At 45.8% G+C, this 17,312-nt stretch overlaps 1 protein-coding gene across 5 annotated transcripts in view; it reads right to left on the bottom strand.

Moving 5' to 3' along the window:
* Positions 1-17,312, bottom strand: part of MYO1D (myosin ID) — a 368,579-nt gene that overhangs the window by 3,736 nt on the left and 347,531 nt on the right. For 2 of the 5 annotated variants that reach the window (XM_084985193.1, XM_084985194.1), the window contains exon 22: positions 11,083-13,215. The exons of the other annotated variants lie outside the window; for them this stretch is intronic. In XM_084985193.1, the coding sequence (XP_084841319.1) occupies positions 13,122-13,215 (94 nt within the window). In that variant the 3' untranslated portion in view covers positions 11,083-13,121. Of the gene's footprint in view, positions 1-11,082; positions 13,216-17,312 lie in introns of those variants that run through there. 5 annotated transcript variants of the gene reach the window in all.

The following is a 17,312-nucleotide window of genomic DNA, read 5'->3' as shown; positions in this document are numbered from 1 at the left end:
GGTCTGGGTCAGGGGCCCTGCGACCCTCATCCTGGCCCTCTTGCTGGCCTGGAGCAAGCAAAACCCCATCACCGCGGCCCTGCTTGCAGCTGGAGCTGCCATGGCACAGCCCTGAGTGGCCCTGCCCTGATGCCCTGCCTGTCTTTGTGGCGCTGCTGTGGGATTTGGGCAGAGGAGGGGTTGAGAGGCTATAGGAATGGAGGGCAGGAAGAAGGACTGGCTTTCGGGTCTGAAGAGCTAGGCAGCCGAGGAACAGCCAGCTGGTGCTGTCCACACTGCCTTCAGCAGACAACAAAGTAAGACAGTGTGGATTGAGTTGGCTTCCTCGGTAAGTCAAACATAGAATTACCATGTGACCCAGCAATTCCGGATCTAGACCCCTCAGAAGTGAAAACAGATGTTCAATCGAAAACCTATACGGGAATGTTTACAGCAGCATTATTTCCAATAATGCAGAGAAAGCTTTTGGTAAAATTCCACACCAAGTAGTTCCTGCTGTAGCACAATGGGGTTGGTGGTGTCTCTGGAGCACTGGGACGCAGGTTCAATCTCTAGCCCGGCACAGTGGCTTAAAGGATCTGGTGTTGCTGCAGAGGTCACAACTGCGGCGGGGATATGATCCCTGGCCCAGGAACTCCATGTGCCATGGGGCAGCCAAAAAAGGAAAAAAAAAATTCGACATCCATTTATGATAAAAACTCTTCAGAAAGTGGGAACATACCTCAACATAGCAAAGGCCACATATATAACAATCCCACAGCGAACATCACTCTCAATGGTGAAAAGCTGAAAGCTTTTCCTCTAAGATCAGGCACAAGACAAGGATGCCCACACGTGCCACTTTTGTTCAACATAGTTTTGGAAGTCCTAGCCAGAGCTATTAGGCAAGACAAAGAAATAAAAAGCATTCAAATCGGAAAAGAAGTTAAACCGTCACTGTTTGCAGATGACATGCTGCAATACATGGAAAATCCTAAAGACGCTAGTGGAGAACTACTAGGGCTCATCAATGAATTCAGTAAGGTTGCTGGATACAAAATCAATATATAGAAATTTGTTGCATTTCTTTTTTTTTTTTGTCTTTTGCTATTTCTTGGGCAGCTCCCGCGGCATATGGAGGTTCCCAGGCTAGGGGTTGAATCGGAGCTGCAGCCACCAACCTACGCCAGAGCCACAGCAACGGGGGATCCGAGTCGCGTCTGCAACCTACACCACAGCTCACGGCAACGCCGGATCGTTAACCCACTGCGCAAGGTCAGGGACCGAACCCGCAACCTCATGGTTCCTAGTTGGATTCGTTAACCACTGCGCCACGACGGGAACTCCTCTGTTGCATTTCTATACAACAAAATGTGAGAAAGAAATTAAGGAAACAATCCCATTTACCCTCACATGAAAAAGAATAAAAGACCCAGGAATAAACCTACCTAAGGAGGCAAGAGATCTATAGTCTGAAAACTAGAGGATGCTGATGAAAGAAACTGAAGATGACACAACCAGGTGGAAAGACATACTGTGTTCTTGGTTTGGAAGAATCAATATTTTTAAAATAACCATACCGCTTAAAGCAAGCTACAGATTCAATGCAATTCCTATAAAATTAGCAATGGCATTTTTCAAATAAGTAGAACAAATAAAATTTTAAAATTTGTATGGGAACACAACCCTTAATAGCCAAAATAATCTTGAGAAAGAACAGAGCTGGAGGAATCAAGCCCCCTAACTTCAGACTATACTACAAAGCTACAGAAATCAAAGCAGTATGGTTCTGGCACAACACCAGACATAGAGATCAACAGAACAGGACAGAAAGCCCAGAAATAAACCCACACAGTTACGGTCAATTAATCTACAACAAAGGAGGCAAGACTATACAAAGGAGAAGAGAGTCTCTCCAATAAGTGGTGCTGGGAAAACTGGACAGCTACCTGTAAAAGAGTGAAATTAGAACGTTATCTAACACCATATAGAAGAGTAAACTCACACTTAGATTTGAATCCATTTTTAAGACTGGCCGATAAAACTCCTCCTATATAGCCAGGAGTGGGATTTTAGAATCATATGGTAGCTTTCTTAATTTTTAAAATTTATGTATTTATGTATTTATTTATTTTTCTTTTTGCTATTTCTTGGGCTGCTCCCGCAGCATATGGAGGTTCCCAGGCTAGGGGTCCAATCGGAGCTGTAGCCCCTGGCCTATGCCAGAGCCACGGCAACGCAGGATCCGAGCCGCGTCTGCGACCTACACCACAGCTCATGGCAACGCCGGATCGTTAACCCACTGAGCAAGGGCAGGGATCAAACCCACAACCTCATCGTTCCTAGTCAGATTCGCTGACCATTGAGCCACAATGGGAACTCCATCTCTTTAGTTTTTTAAAGAACCTCCATACTCTACTCCATAGTGGCTGCATCAATTTACATTCCCACCAATAGTGTTGGAGGGTTCCCTTTTCTCCACATCCCCTTGAGCATTTATTACTTGTAGACTTGTTGATGACTGCCATTCTGGCTGGGGTGAGGTGGTACTTCATTGTAGTTCTGATTTGCATTTCTCTAATAATCAGTGATGCTGAGCATCACTAACCGTCCATTGACAGAGGAGTGGATAAAGAAGATATTGTACATACACACAATGGAATATTACTCAGTCATAAAAGGCATGAAATCCCAGCATTTGCAGCAACCTGGATGGACCTAGAAATGATTATGCTAAGTGAAGCGAGTCAGACAGACACAAATGTCATATGCTATCACTTATATGCAGAATCTAAAAAAAGGGTATGATGAACTTTTTTTGCAGAAAAGAAACTGACTCACAGACTTTGAAAAACTTATGGTTACTCAGGGAGACAGGTTGGGGGGGTGGGGGGAGGGATGGGCTGGGGGTTTAGGATGGAAATGTTGTAAAACTGGGTTGTGATGAAGGTTGTACAGCTATAGATACAATACAATTGAGTTTTTTCCTTAAAAAAAAAAAAAAGAGAAAGAGGTCACTTGATTCCCTGGAGTGTCCATTCCCTAAATGCTGCTCGGGCCCTGCCACTGCTCTGTCTCCAGTATAGGCACAAGAAACCCCTCACTGGGCTTAAAACCATTTTTTTTTTTTTTTGTCTTATTAGAGCCATACCTGTGGCATATGGAGGTTCCCAGGCTAGGGGTTGAATTGAAGCTGTAGCCACTGGCCTACACCAGAGCCACAGCCACACCAGATCCAACCCTCGTCTGTGACCTACACCACAGCTCATGGCAACGTGAGATCCTTAACCCACTGAGTGAGACCGGGGGTTGAACCTGCATCCTCATGGATGCTAGTCAGATTTGTTTCCACTTAGCCACAATGGGAACTCCAGGGCTTAAAACCATTTTGCTTTGAATTTAAAATGGGGAGAAAAAACATGGTTTGAGGGCAAGTTCTTATTTTTCCTTTAGAGTAACAGACTTAAAAGTGACTGTGGTAAAATAGTCCTAATTTACAATTTACCCTGAGTCACAATTGGTACATACACAATGTTGTACAACCATCACGGCTGTCTCGTTCCAGTATATTTCCATCACCCCAAAAGGAAACTCCCCAACTCTAACATGTTTTCTGGCTCCATAGATTTGCCTATTTTGTACATTTCATGTAAGTGGAATTATACAGTATGTGGCTTTTTGTGTCTGGCTTCTTTGACTTAGCACATGTTTTCAAAGTTCATCTGTGTTGTAACCGGTGTTAGGACTTCATTTCTTTTTATGGCTGCTTAATATTTTATTGGATGGTAAAACCACTTTTTATGTGTGTCTGTTCACCAGCTGATGGATAATTTGGGTTATTTCCACTTTTTTTTTTTTTTTTTTTTTTCTTTTGGGCTGTGCCATGGAAGTTCCTGGGTCAGGGACTGAACCTGTGCCACAGCAGTGACAACACTAGATCCTTAACCAGCTTTGCTGCAGGAGAATTCTACCTTTTTAAAAAATTGAAGTACAGTTAATTTACAATGTTACGTTAGTTTCAAGCATACAGCAAAGTGATTGTTACATGTTTCATATATATTTTACATATATATGTATGTAGATACTCTTTTTCAGATATACAAGTTAGTACAAGATATCAGGGATAGTTCTCTGTGCTATACAGTAGGTCCTCATTTTGTACCTATTTTATATATCATATGGTGTATACATTAATCCCAAACTCCTGATTTCTCTCTCCCCCACCTCCTGGCTATCCACTTTGGTAACCACACGTTTGTCTTCTGTGTCTGTGAGTCTATTTGTTTTGTAAATAAGTTCATTTGTATCGTTTTTTCACATATAAGTGATATCCTATGATATTTGTCTAGGTCCATCCATGTTGGTGCAAATGGCATTATTTCATCCTTTTAATGGCTGAGTAATATTCCATTGTATATCTGTACTACATCTTCTTTATTCATTCAGCTATTGATGGACATTTAGGTTGTTTCCATGTCTTGCCTATTGTATACAGTGTTGCAGTGACTACTGGAGTACATGTGTCTTTTCCAGTCTTGGTTTTCTCTGGATAGATGCCTAGGAGTGGCATTGCTCGATCAAATGGTAAGTCTATTTTCAGTTTTTTGAGGAATCTCCATGCTGTTTTCCATAGTGCTTGCACCAACTTACATTCCCACTAATAGTGTAAGAGGGCTCCCTTTTCTCTACACGCTCTCCAGCATTTATTGTTTGTAGACTTTTGGATGATGGCCATTCTGGCTGGTGTAAGGTGGTACCTCAGAGTGGTTTTGATTTGCATTTCTCTAAGAATGAGTGATGTTGAACATCTTTTCATGTGTGTTTTTTGGCCATCTGTATGTCTTCTTTGGAGAACTGGCTGTTTCGATCTTCTGTTAATTTTTTTTAGGGATGTTGGGTTTTTTTTTTTTTTTTATATTGAGCTGCAGGAAGTGTTCATATATTTTGGAGATTAATCCCTTGTCAGTTGCTTCATTTGCAAATATTTTCTCCCATTCTGCAGGTTGTCTTTTCTTTTTGTTTAGAGTTTCCTTTGCTGTGCAGAAACTTTTAAGTTAAATTAGGTCCCATTGATTTATTTTTTTTATATTTTTGCTTTTTAGGCCTGCACTCATGGCATATAGAGGTTCCCAGGCTAAGGGTCAAATCAGAACTACAGCTGCCGGCCTACACCACAGCCACAGCAACTTGGGATCTGAGCCTCATCTTGGACCTACGCCACAGCTCACCGCAATGCCGGATCTCCGACCCACTGAGTGAGGTGAGGGATCAAACCTGCATCCTCATGGATACTAGTCAGATTCGTTTCCACTGTGCCACAATGGGAACTCCTATTTTTGTTTTTATTGTCATTGCTCTAGGAGGTAGATCAGAGAAGATATTGCTGTGGTTTATGTCAGAGAGTGTTCAGCCCATGTTTTCCTCTAAGAGTTTTATACTATCTAGTTTTATCTTTAGGTCTTTAATCCATTTTGATTTTATTTTTGTGTATGGTATCAGGGAATGTTCTAATTTCACTCTTGTACATGTAGCTGTCCAGTTTCCCCAGCACCACTTACTGAAGGGACTGTCTTTTATCCATAGTATGTTCTTTTCTCATTTGTCATAGATTAGTTGACTGTAGGTGCATAGGTTTAATTCTGGGCTTTGTATCCTGTTCCATTGATCTATATTTCTGTTTTTGTGCCAGTACCATACTGTTTTGATGACTGTAGCTTTGTAGTATAGTCTGAAGCCAGGAAGCCTGATTCCTTTAGCTCCAATTTTCTTTCCCAGGATGGCTTTGGCTATTCCAGGTCTTTTGTCCTTTCAAACAAACTTTAAAATATTTTGTTCTAATTCTGTGAAAAATACTAGTGGTGGAGTTCCCATCGTGGCGCAGTGGTTAACGAATCCGACTAGGAACCATGAGGTTGTGGGTTCGGTCCCTGCCCTTGCTCAGTGGGTTAACAATCCGGCATTGCCGTGAGCTGTGGTGTAGGTTGCAGACGTGGCTCAGATCCCGCATTGTTGTGGCTCTGGCGTAGGCCTATGGCTACAGCTCTGATTGGACCCCTAGCCTGGGAACCTCCATATGCCGCAGGAGTGGCCCAAGAAATAGCAACAACAACAACAACAACAACAACAAAAGACAAAAAAAAAAAAAATACCAGTGGTAATTTGTGATAGGGATTGCATTGAATCTGTAAAGTGCTTTGGGTCATGTAGTTATTTTGACAGTAGTGATTCTTCCAATCCAAGAGCAGGGTATACTTTCTGTGTCATCTTTGATTTCTTTCATCAACGTCTTAGTGGTTTTAGAGTACAGGTCTTTTGTCTCTTAAGGTAGTTTATTCCTAGGTAAATTTTATTCTTTCTGCTGTGATGGTAAATGTGCTATACCTAATTTCTCTCTCTCCCTCTCTCTCTCTCTTTTTTAGGACTACATCCTCAGCATATGGAAGTTCCCAAGCTGGGGGTCAATTCACAGCTGCAGTTGCCAGCCTACGACATAGCCACAGCAGCACAGGATCTGAGCTGTGTCTGCGACCTACACCACAGCTCACGGCAATGCTGGATCCTTAACCCACTGAGCAAACCAGGAATCGAACCTGCATTCTTATGAAGACTAGTTGGGTTCGTTACCATTGAGCCACAATGGGAACTCCCTTAATTTTTCTTTCTGATCTTTCTTTGTTAGTAATATAGAAAGACAGTCGATTTCAGTGTATTAATTTTGTATCCAGCAACTTTACTAAATTCATCGATAAGCTCTAACAGTTTTCTGGTAGCATCTTTAGAATTTTCTAGGTATAGTATCATGTCATCTGCAAACAATGATAGTTTTATTTCTTTTTTTTTCTCTGACTATTGTGGCTAGGACTTCCAAAGCTATGTTGAATAATAGTGGCGAAAGCATACATCCTTGTCTTGTTCCTGATCTTAGTGGGAATTCTTTCAGCTTTTCACCATTGAGAATGATGTTAGCTGTGGGTTTGTCATATATGGCTCTTATTATGTTGAGGTAGGTTCCCCTTCTGCCCACCTTCTGGAGGGTTTTTATCAGAAATAGGTGTTTGATTTTGTCAAAAGCTTTTTCTGTATCTATTAAAAGGATCATATAGTTTTCATTCTTCAGTTTGTTAATGTAGTATATCACACTGATTAATTTACAGATATTGAAAAACCCTTGCATCCCTGGGATAAATCCTACTCCATCATGGTACACAATCCTTTTAATGTATTGCTAGATTCAGTCTGCTAGGATTTTGTTGAGGATTTTTGCATCTATGTTCATCAGTGATACTGGCCTGTAATTTTCTTTTTTTGTGGTATCTTTTGTCTGGTTTTGGCATAAGGGTGATGGTGGCCTCATAGAATGAGTTAGGGAGTGTTCCTTCCTCTGCAATTTTTTGGGAATAGTTTCAGAAGAATAGGTGGTAGCTCTTCTCTAAATATTTGATAGAATGTGCCTGTGGAGCCTGGACTTTTGTTTGTTGGAAGATTTTTAATCACAGTTTCAATTTCAGTACTTGTGCTTGGTCTGTTCATCTTTTCTATTTCGTCTTGGTTTATTAGTCTTGGAAGATTGTACTTTTCTAAGAATTTGTCCATTTCATCTACATTGTCCACTTTACTGGAATAGACTTGCTTGTAGCAGTCTCCTATGATCCGCTGTATTTCTGTGATGTGTGTTGTAACTTCTCTGTTTTCATTTCTAATTTTATTGATTTGAGTCCTCTTTTTCTTGATGAGTTGGGCTAAGGGTTTATCAATTTTGTTGATCTTTTCAAAGAACCAGCTTTTGGTTTCATTGATCTTTTCTACGGTTCTCTTTGTTTCTATTTCATTTATTTCTGCTCTGATCTTTATGATTTCTTTCCTTCTGCTAACTTAAGGTATTGTCTAGTTCTCTCTCTAGATGCTTTAGGTGTATAGTTAGGTAGTGTATTTGAGATTTTTCTTGTTTGCTGAGGTAGGCTTGTATTGCTATAAACTTCCCTCTTGGAATTGCTTTTGCTGCATCCCATAGGTTTTGGATTGTTGTGTCTTTGTTGTCATTTGCTTCTAGGTATTTGTAAATTTCCTCTTTGATTTCTTCAGTGATCCAATGGTTGTTAAGTAGCATGTTGTTTAGTCTCCATGTTTGTGTTTTTTGCAGTTTTTTTTCTTGTTGATTTCCAGTTGTATAGCATTGTGGTCAGAAAAGATGCTTGGTATGATTTCAATTTTCTTTTCTTTTCTTTCTTTTTTTTTTTTTTTTTGGTCTTTTTGCTATTTCTTGGGCTGCTCCCACGGCATATGGAGGTTCCCAGGCTAGGGGTCTAATCGGAGCCGTAGCCACCAGCCTACACCAGAGCCACAGCAACGCAGGATCTGAGCCGCATCTGCAACCTACACCACAGCTCATGGCAACGCCAGTTCGTTAACCCACTGAGCAAGGGCAGGGACCGAACCTGCAGCCTCATGGTTCCTAGTCAGATTCGTTAACCACTGCGCCACGACGGGAACTCCTCAATTTTCTTAAATTTACCAAGGTTTGATTTATGGCCCAGAATGTGATCTATCCTAGAGAATATTCCATGTGTACTTGAGAAGAATATGTACTCTGCTGCTTTTAGATGGAATGGTCTATAAATATTAAGTCCATCTGGTTGAATGTATCACTTAAGGCCTGTGTTTCCTTACTAATTTTCTGTCTGGCTGATCTGTCCACTGCAGAAAATGGGAGTGTTGAAGTCTCCTGCTATTACTGTGTTATTGTCAATTTCTCCTTTTAAGGTTGTTAGCAGTTGCCTTATATATTGAGGTGATCCTATGTTGGGTACGTATATATATTTACAATTGTTATATCTTCTTGGATTGATCCTTGGATCGTTATGTAATGTTCTTCTTTGTCTCTTGGAATGTGTTTAAGGTCTATTTTGTCTGATATGAGTATTGCTACTCCAGCTTTCTTTTGATTTCCATTTGCATGGAATATTTTCTTTCATCTTCTCACTTTCAATTTGTATGTGGCCCTAGAACTGAAGTGGGTCTCTTGAGGACAGCATATATATGGGTCTTGTTTTTGTATCTATTCAGCCAGCCTATGCCTTTTGGTTGGGGTGTTTAGTCCATTTACATTTAAGGTAATTACTGATGTGTTATGTTCTTATTGGCATTTTATTGACTGGTTTGGATTTGTTTTTATTGGTCTTTTTCCTTCCCTTTTTCTTTCATTCTCTTCTATTGTGGTTTGACTATTTTTAGTGTTGTATTTGGATTGCTTTTTCTTATTTGTGTTATCTATTGTAGATTTTTGATCTGCAGTTACCATCAAGTTTTTTTTGTTTTTTGTTTTTTTTTGCTTTTTAGGGCTGCACCTGTGGCATATGGAAGTTCCCAGGCTAGGGGTTGAATGAAGAGGTACAGTTGCCATCCTACACCACAGCCATAGCAACACAAGATGGGAGCCACATCTGTGACCTACACCACAGCTCGTGGCAACACCAGATCCTTAACCCACTGAGTGAGGGCAGGGATCAAACCCACATCATCATGAATGTTAGTTGGGTTTGTTACTGCTGATCCACAACTCCCACCATGAAATTTCGATAAAGGAGTCTATATGTATACACAAGATTGTTTTAAGTTGTTGGTCTCTTAACTGCAGGAGCATCTCCAGTGTCCTGCATTTATATCCTCCTCTTCTCACAGTTTCTGGTTTTGGTAGCATATCTGTGTGTGGATGATTTCCTACCTTCACTATACGCATGCCTTTACCAGTGAGCCTTGTCATTTGCAATATGTTTGTTTCTAGTTGTGGTCTTTCCTTTTCTATGTAAGTTCCTTTAGTATTTGCTAAAAAGCTGGTTTAGTGGTGCTGAATTCGCTTAGCTTTTTCTTGCCTGGAAAGCTTTTGATTTCTCCTTCAAGTCTAAATAATGAGCCTTGCTGGGTAGCGTAATCTTGGTTGGAGGTTTTTTCCTTTTATCACTTTAAGTATATTGTGCCCCTCCCTTCGGGCCTACAGTTTCCACAGAAAAATCTGCTGATAACTTTATCAGGGTTCCCTTGTATGTTATTTGTTTGTTTTCCCTAGCTGCTTTCAATATTTTCTCCTTGTTTTTAATTTGGTCAGTTTAATACATGTCTCGAGGTCTTACTCCTTGGATTTATTTTATATGATACTCGTCACACTTCCTGAGTGAGTGATTCCTTTCCCACATTAGGGAGGTTTTTGGCTATTATCTCTTCAAATGTCTTCTCTGGCCCTTTTTCTCTCTATTTTCCTCCTGGCCCCTATAATATGGATGTTCATGCATTTAACGGGGTCCCAGAGTTCTCTTAGACTGCCTTCATTTCTTTTCAGTCTTTTTTCTCTTTTCTGTTCCTCGTCAGTGATTTCCGCTAGTCTGATCCCTGGCCTTGCTCACTGGGTTAAAGGATCCAGTGTTGCCATGAGCTGTGGTGTAGGTGGCAGATGTGGCTCAGATCCCCCGTGGCTATGGCTGTGGGCAGCAGTGCAGCTCTGATTTGACCCCTAGCCTGGGAACCTCCATATGCTGCTGGTGATTTCCACTTCACTTATTTGTTCTTCTGCCTCCTGTATTCTGCTGTTGCCTGTAGTGAATTTTTTATTTCAGTTATTGTATTATGCAACTCTGCTTGCTTAATCCTTAAATCTTCTATTGCTTTGCTCAGTGTTTCTTGTAATTAATCAATCTTTGCTTCCAGTTTATTTCTAAGATCTTGAATCATCTTTACTATCATTAATCTAAAGTCTTTTTCATGGAGGGTGGTAATCTCCAGATCACTTAGCTGTTTTGCTGGGACTTTTTCTTTTTTGTGTGTGTGTTTTTGCCTTTTCTAGGGCTGCTCCCATGGCACATGGAGGTTCCCAGGCTAGGGGTCTAATAGGAGCTGCAGCAATGTGGGATCTGAGCTGCATCTGTGACCTACACCACAGCTCACGGCAACACTAGATTCTTAACCTACTGAGCAAGGCCAGGGATCAAACCCGCAACCTCATGGTTCCTAGTTGGATTTGTTAACCACTGAGCCAAGATGGGGAACTCCTGGGATTTTTTTCCTTAGTCCCTTATGTGAGTCATAATTCTCTGCCTTTTCATTTTGTATAGATTTTTGGTATGTTCTCCTTTTTGCCAACGATAGGGTTGTAGCTTCTTTTGTTTCTGCTGTCTTATCCCCTTGTGGCTGAAGCTGGTGTGGGGGCTTGCAGCTGGCTTCCTCATGGGAGGGACTGGTGCCTGCCCACTGGTGGGTGGAGCTGATTCTTACTCCTCTCGTGGGCGGGGCTTTGTCTCTGAGTGTGATGAGAGGCAGCTGTGGGCCTGGGGAGGACTTTAGGCAGCCTGTTTGCTGATGGGTGGGGCTTCGTTCCCACCCAGTTTGTTGTTTGGCCGGGGGAGGGGGGGGGGCTTCTCAGCCCTGATGGGTGGGGCCGGACTTTTCCAAAATGGCCACCTTTCGGGGAGTTCACAGTGATGACCATTCCCGAGGCCTTTGCCTCCAATGTCCTTCCCCCACAGTCACCCCCTTTTTATCAAGGAGCTCCTCCAAGAACTCCAGGCAGGTCTGACCCAGATTTCTACAGAGTCTCTGTTTCGCTCTGGGACTCAGTGCACTTGAAATGTGCGTGCACCTCTCAGGAGGGGAGTGTCTCGTTTCCCCCAGTCCCGTGGAGCTCCTGCACACAAGCCCCACTGGTCCTCAACACCAAATGCTCTGAGGGCTCCTCCTCCCAATGCCAGACCCCCAGGTGTGGGAACCTGATGTGGGGCTCAGAACTCTCCTGCGGATGAGCCTCTGCAATACAGCTACGTTCTAGGCTGCGGGCCGCCCACCCGGTGGCTGTGGGGTTGCTTATATTGTGTAGGAGCCCCTCCTGTTGTCTCCATGTGGTGTCTCTTTGTCTTCTGGAGCAGGATATCTTTTTTGATAGTTTGCGGTCTATTCTGTTGAAGGCTGTCGAGCAGCTTGTGGTAAATTTTGTCGCCGTTGTGAGAGAAGGTGAGCTCCAGTCCTCCTCCTCCACCGTCTTAATCCCATCTCTCAAGTGACCTCTCTTGCTGGAGCTCCACCTCCCTGGAAATCTTTCTAGAACCAGAGCACCCTCCGTAATGTTTTTAAAGAGAAGAAAGCAGATTTTATCGCCGCGGGTGACAGCTGCGACGGAGGCTGGCTGGCTGCAAGGGGGGAGGGGGCTTTCCGCCCCATCTTCTGTTACAGGATTTAGTGGCTCAGCAAACTGTGGAATTCGGGGCCTTTCATCTTGTTTCATCTGTTCCAGGCCATCACTGCAGGCAAATGGCCTTGATCAAGTTACTTTCCTTCCGTTTCCTCAAGTCCTCTGCTCGTCAGAGAAATTCGGGGGTCAACGCCAGACCCAGTCACCCAGAGTCTTTGTGCAGCCGGGCATGTAAAAGTCCTCGTGGGCACGAGTCAGGTTTGTGAATGATGAGCCACGGCAGGACCCTCCCACCCTCTCTCCTTGACGGGATTCCCATGGCATTCCCTTTTGGAGTTCTAACTCCAGGGCACGTGAAAGGGAGAGGGATGGAGGTACGGGCAAGTGCAGGGGCCTGGCACCTGCATCCTCCGGGGGTGTGGCCAGCAGTTCCAGAGGCTTCGAGGCAAACGATGGTGCCGTGTTTGGTCACAGGGTGTGGTGGGAGGAAGCTCTTGCAGGAGGCACAGGCAGGGGGTGAAGAGATGCTTTGCTGAGCGGTGATACAGGTAGTAAGTGTTTGAGGACAAGACGTCCTCGGGACAGGCTGCTCTTTCCCAGGATGCTGCCGGGACAGGGAGGCAGGGTCTCGGGCTCTCCCTGAGGACCAGGCCAGCTCCTGTGGACAGTGTTCACTGTGGCTTTCACTTGCTTCAAAGAGGAAGCCCCTGTGTGCACGTCAAACCACAGAAGGCAGCTCTTTCAAAATCCTGCTTTGGGAAATGCCACTTCTGTTGCTGTCAGGCTGCACGGACACTTTGGCCGTGGTCCTTTTTAGAGTGAGTCTGAATCCAGTGCCCACGCGGTCCCCAGTGGGGGCGTCCTGTCTTCTGGCCTCCTGAGTCTTTCCTAGCTTTGTAGCTGCTGAGGGATGGGGGTAACCCCCTTTTTCTTTAGAAAATAAAACTTCTGGGAGTTCTCTGATGGCCTCTCAGGTTGAGGTGCCTGCATTCTCACTGCTGTGGCTCTGGTTGCTGCTGTGTGGCATAGGTTCAATTCCTGGCCCAGAAATGCCCACATACTGCCTGTGTGGCAAAAACAAAAACCAAAAAACCCGGATGGAACCTGAAATAAATGTTGCAACTCTGATTAAAAAAAAAAAACAACACAAACTTCTTTAATCAGTAAGTGGTTCGAGGCAGTACATCCTGAGGCCAGGCTGGCATCTGCTTTTACCTCCACCTCATCCTGGTGTGGCAGGCAGAATGCCTGGCTGCCCCGCTGGCAGTGCCCCCTTCCCGGCTCTCCTCCCCTACCCGCTCTCTGTCTCTTGGTGGGTATTAACTGAGTGCCTATGAGGGGCTGGGCTCCGTCCAGAGAACGTGAACACAAGATGGGTGGAATGGAGTTCCCGCTGTGGCGCAGTGGGCTCAGCGGTGTCTCTGGAGAGCTGGGATTGCAGGTTCGATCCCTGGCCCAGCAAGTGGGTTAAGGAAATGGCACTGCCACAGCTGTGGCTTAGGTTGCAACTGTGACTCAGAGCTGATCCCTGGCCCGGGAACTCCACATGCAGTGGGGATTTTTTTCAGAAAAAAAAAAAAAAGGATGGGACTCAGGCCCCGACCTCAAGGCCCCTTTTTTGACAGCAGGATGGGCAGTTACCCCCCATGATACACTCAGAGAACCACCTCAGTGGGGCTGGCGAGGGCTTCCAGTGGGCGTCTTGATGTCAGACTGGCACCTCGAGAAGTGGCAGGAGTCCGGCAGGGGTATGTTCGGGATGCCTCCCTCCCTAAATATTGTTTGACCTTCGATCCTTTTCATGTTATACGTTTTCGCACCCATGTATCAGCCATGCTGTGGTTTCAGGGACAGTTTCCCAGTCAGTGTCCCCTACCCTAGCAAGAGGTCCAAGCACGCGGCTGCGGCCACCGGCCACCAGCGAGACAAATCCCCTCATGTTCCACAGACAGTCGCGTCTCCCCAGGGCCAGCGCTGAGCCCATCCACTTGGCCCCTTCCCCAGACGGCGTCCCCCTGCTGTCCAGCCTGTCACAGGGAGAGGTGGCATCATCTCCCCATCGTCGCAGAGGCCACAAAGCCGGGTGCAGCCTGCCTCGCTCCCCGCCGCCAGGTCCCCACGTTCTGTTGTTCTCTTCCTCTCACTTGCTCGCTCCCTCGCGGTGGCCACCACCGCTGCCCAGAACCTCGACCCCCCTTTTCCTGGGGACAGAAAAGCCTCCTAACCGGCTCCTCTGTCTTGGGTGGGCCCGCATCCCCTTCAGATACGTCCTCCACATTGTCATCAGGGAGATATTTCAAGGCACACAAAGGTCCTGTGGCTCCCCTGCGAAAACCTCTTCAGTCATTCTCCAGAGCCTTCCAGAACCATGCCTGCCCGCAGGCTGAGCCGGTGTGCATCTGTGTCCCTGTCCTTCCCAAGCTCGGAGCCGACAATGGTGCTGGGCTGCTTCCAACAGCGTGAGTGGCACCGACGAGCTCGCCTGACTGTTTACAAGAGCCTAGGGTGTGAAGAAAATGCCCAAGAATTTTTTAATTTTTTTTTTTTTTTGGTCTTTTTAGGGTGAAACTCACGGCATATGGAGATTCCCAGGCTAGGGGTCAAACAGAGGTGTAGCCACTGGCCCACGCCAGAGCCACAGCCACAGCCACGCAGGATCTGAGCCACATCCGCAACCTACACCACAGCTCATGGCAACGCTGGATCCTTAACCCACTGAGCGAGGCCAGGGATCGAACCCGCAACCTCATGGTTCCCAGTCGGATTCGTTTCTGCCGCGCCACGACAGGAACTCCAGAAAGAATATTTAAAATCAAAGTGGAGGTTGCAGGGGAGGAGGGTAAAGCTCCAGGAGTTTGCAGGAGATGAAGGAGGGGCTGAAGGGCTAGTGGATGCCAAGCCCAGGACGTGCTGGCCTGAGCAGGGTCATGGCTGGCCGCCTGCCAGGGCACGAGGCCTGGGGCGTGAGGCTGCCCGGCTGGAAAAGCCCACCAGGAGGCTGCCTCCAGCCTGGCAGGAGGAGATGCTCACACAGACGGCCTTTCAGTTAAAAACATAGAAACCTCAAGCTTTCTTGCCTTGACCTCTTGAAAAGCAGAGCCACTGCAGGTCACCAAAGGCCAAGCAAGGCTGAGGGACACCCAGGGGGCAGAGAGCCACTGCTTGCAAAGGAAGATGAGGCTTTCCCATCAACTGTGAGGAAATAATGAGAACACGGGCTCGTAAAAGGGAAATAACCATCACCCTAGAATCCTAACCCCAACCCATCATCTGAGCGCGAGGGCGAAAGGCTTCCCTGGACGACTTTGAGGGGGTGCCCTGGGCAGTCGGGCAAGCTGGGCTCTCAGGTAAAGAAGGACCTGTCACTGTCCTCAGGAAAGACACTGAATCCAGAGGGAGGGAGTGGTGCAGGGAGCAGATAAACAGGCAGACATGCAGGTCAAGCTAAGTAAGCCTTTGCTGTGAGCTCAGCACTAATGAAGATGCCGAACTGGAGGGGGCTTGGGGGGGAGAGTTGCGGGGGGGGTGGCGGCGCTAAAGCAACTCTGAACTAAAATCCTGGAGAAGGAGGACAGGAGGGATGGAGTGTGGTCCAAGGTCCTGGTCTGGTCTGGGAGGAGGGGAAGGAAACGGAGAACTTGAGGCTCCAGAGATTGCACAGGACTGACGGCAACGGAGCCGGTGAGGCTGTGATGGCCCCGGTCCCCCGAGAAGCAGAAGTGGGGGAGGGGGAAGTCTGCTTCATTTAATGGAAGGGAAGAAAGCGGAACCAAAGGAGCAAAGCGGAAACGTGGGGACGAGAAAAACACCAACTGATGTGAACCTCTGGAAACAGGCGTTCTGGGGGAGTCCCCATCATGGCTCAATGGAAATGAACCCGACGAGGATCCGTGAGGATTCAGGTTTGATCCCTGGCCTTGCTCAGTGGGTGAAGGATCTGGTGTTGCCATGAGCTGTGGTGTAGGTTGCAGATGTGGCTCGGATCTGGTGTGGCTTTGGTGTAGCTACAGCTCTCATTCAACCCCTAGCCTGGGAACTTCCATATGCCCTGGGTTCGGCCCTAAAAAGCAAAAAAAAGGCATTCTCAGATTGACTGGACAAATGCAGCTCTAAGGCTATTTGCAGGTGACACATCTAGATCCTAATGACAAGGAAAAGGTGGGAGAAGAGAACAAGACACACAAGGCAAATGTTAATCACGAGAAAGCTGACCCATGGCGCTGCTGGGGAAAGAACACGTAAGACAACTTCTTCTTTGTTAAGGATTCGATCACCGAGAAGATCCAAGTTAATACACTGGTGTGAGACGGCGAGAGATTTGTGAGGATATAATGACACACCTGCAAATAGCCAATGATCTTAATATACTTTTCCCCAAAACATATAGATCCGCAGACAATATGAAAAAACCCCTAGATTTGAGCCCAGTTAATAAGCTTCTGTGCTCAACTACTCTCAGCAATTAGAGGGTGAATACACTTTATTTTAAAGTGCACTTGGGGGTTCCTGTCATGGCTCAGTGGTTAACGAATCTGACTAGGAACCATGAGGTTGTGGGTTCGAGCCCTGGCCTCGCTCAGTGGGTTAAGGATCCGGCATTGCTGTGAGCTGTGGTGTAGATCGCAAATGTGGCTCGGATCCCATGTTGGTGTGGCTGTGGTAATAGGCTGGTGGCTACAGCTCCGATTAGACCCCTAGCCTGGGAACTTCCATATGCCGCAGGAAGTGGCCCTAGAACAAGACAAAAAATAAAGTGCACTTGGAACAGGTACCAGGCCTCATAAGGACATTCAATAAATACCTAAGAATTAGTTCCAGACTGAAACTATTTTCTCTGACTACAATACAAATAGAAACCAAAGAAAAGTGGGTTCTGGCTATGGCTCAGTGGGTTAAGAACTCAACATAGGGTCCGTGAGGATAGGGGTTCGAACCCTGGCCTTGCTCAGTGGGTTAAGTATCCAGCATTGCTGCAAGCTGCAGTGTAGGGCACAGATGCGGCTCGGATCCAGAGTGCCTGTGGCGTAGGCCAGCAGCTGCAGCTCCGATTCCACTCTTAGCTGGGGAATGTCCATGTGCCACAGATGCAGCCATAAAAAGGAAGAAAGATAAGAAATCAAAGGAGCACCTAATCACAGGAGGTCCTGTCTGCTTTTTATGC

Source organism: Sus scrofa, chromosome 12 (assembly GCF_054392235.1).
Source record: "Sus scrofa isolate SSC_HxYL_T2T_F1_AM1 chromosome 12, Sscrofa_HxYL_maternal_Yorkshire_Landrace_v2.0, whole genome shotgun sequence".
NCBI lineage: Eukaryota > Metazoa > Chordata > Mammalia > Artiodactyla > Suidae > Sus > Sus scrofa.
This window is presented reverse-complemented; position numbering and strand designations above follow the sequence as displayed.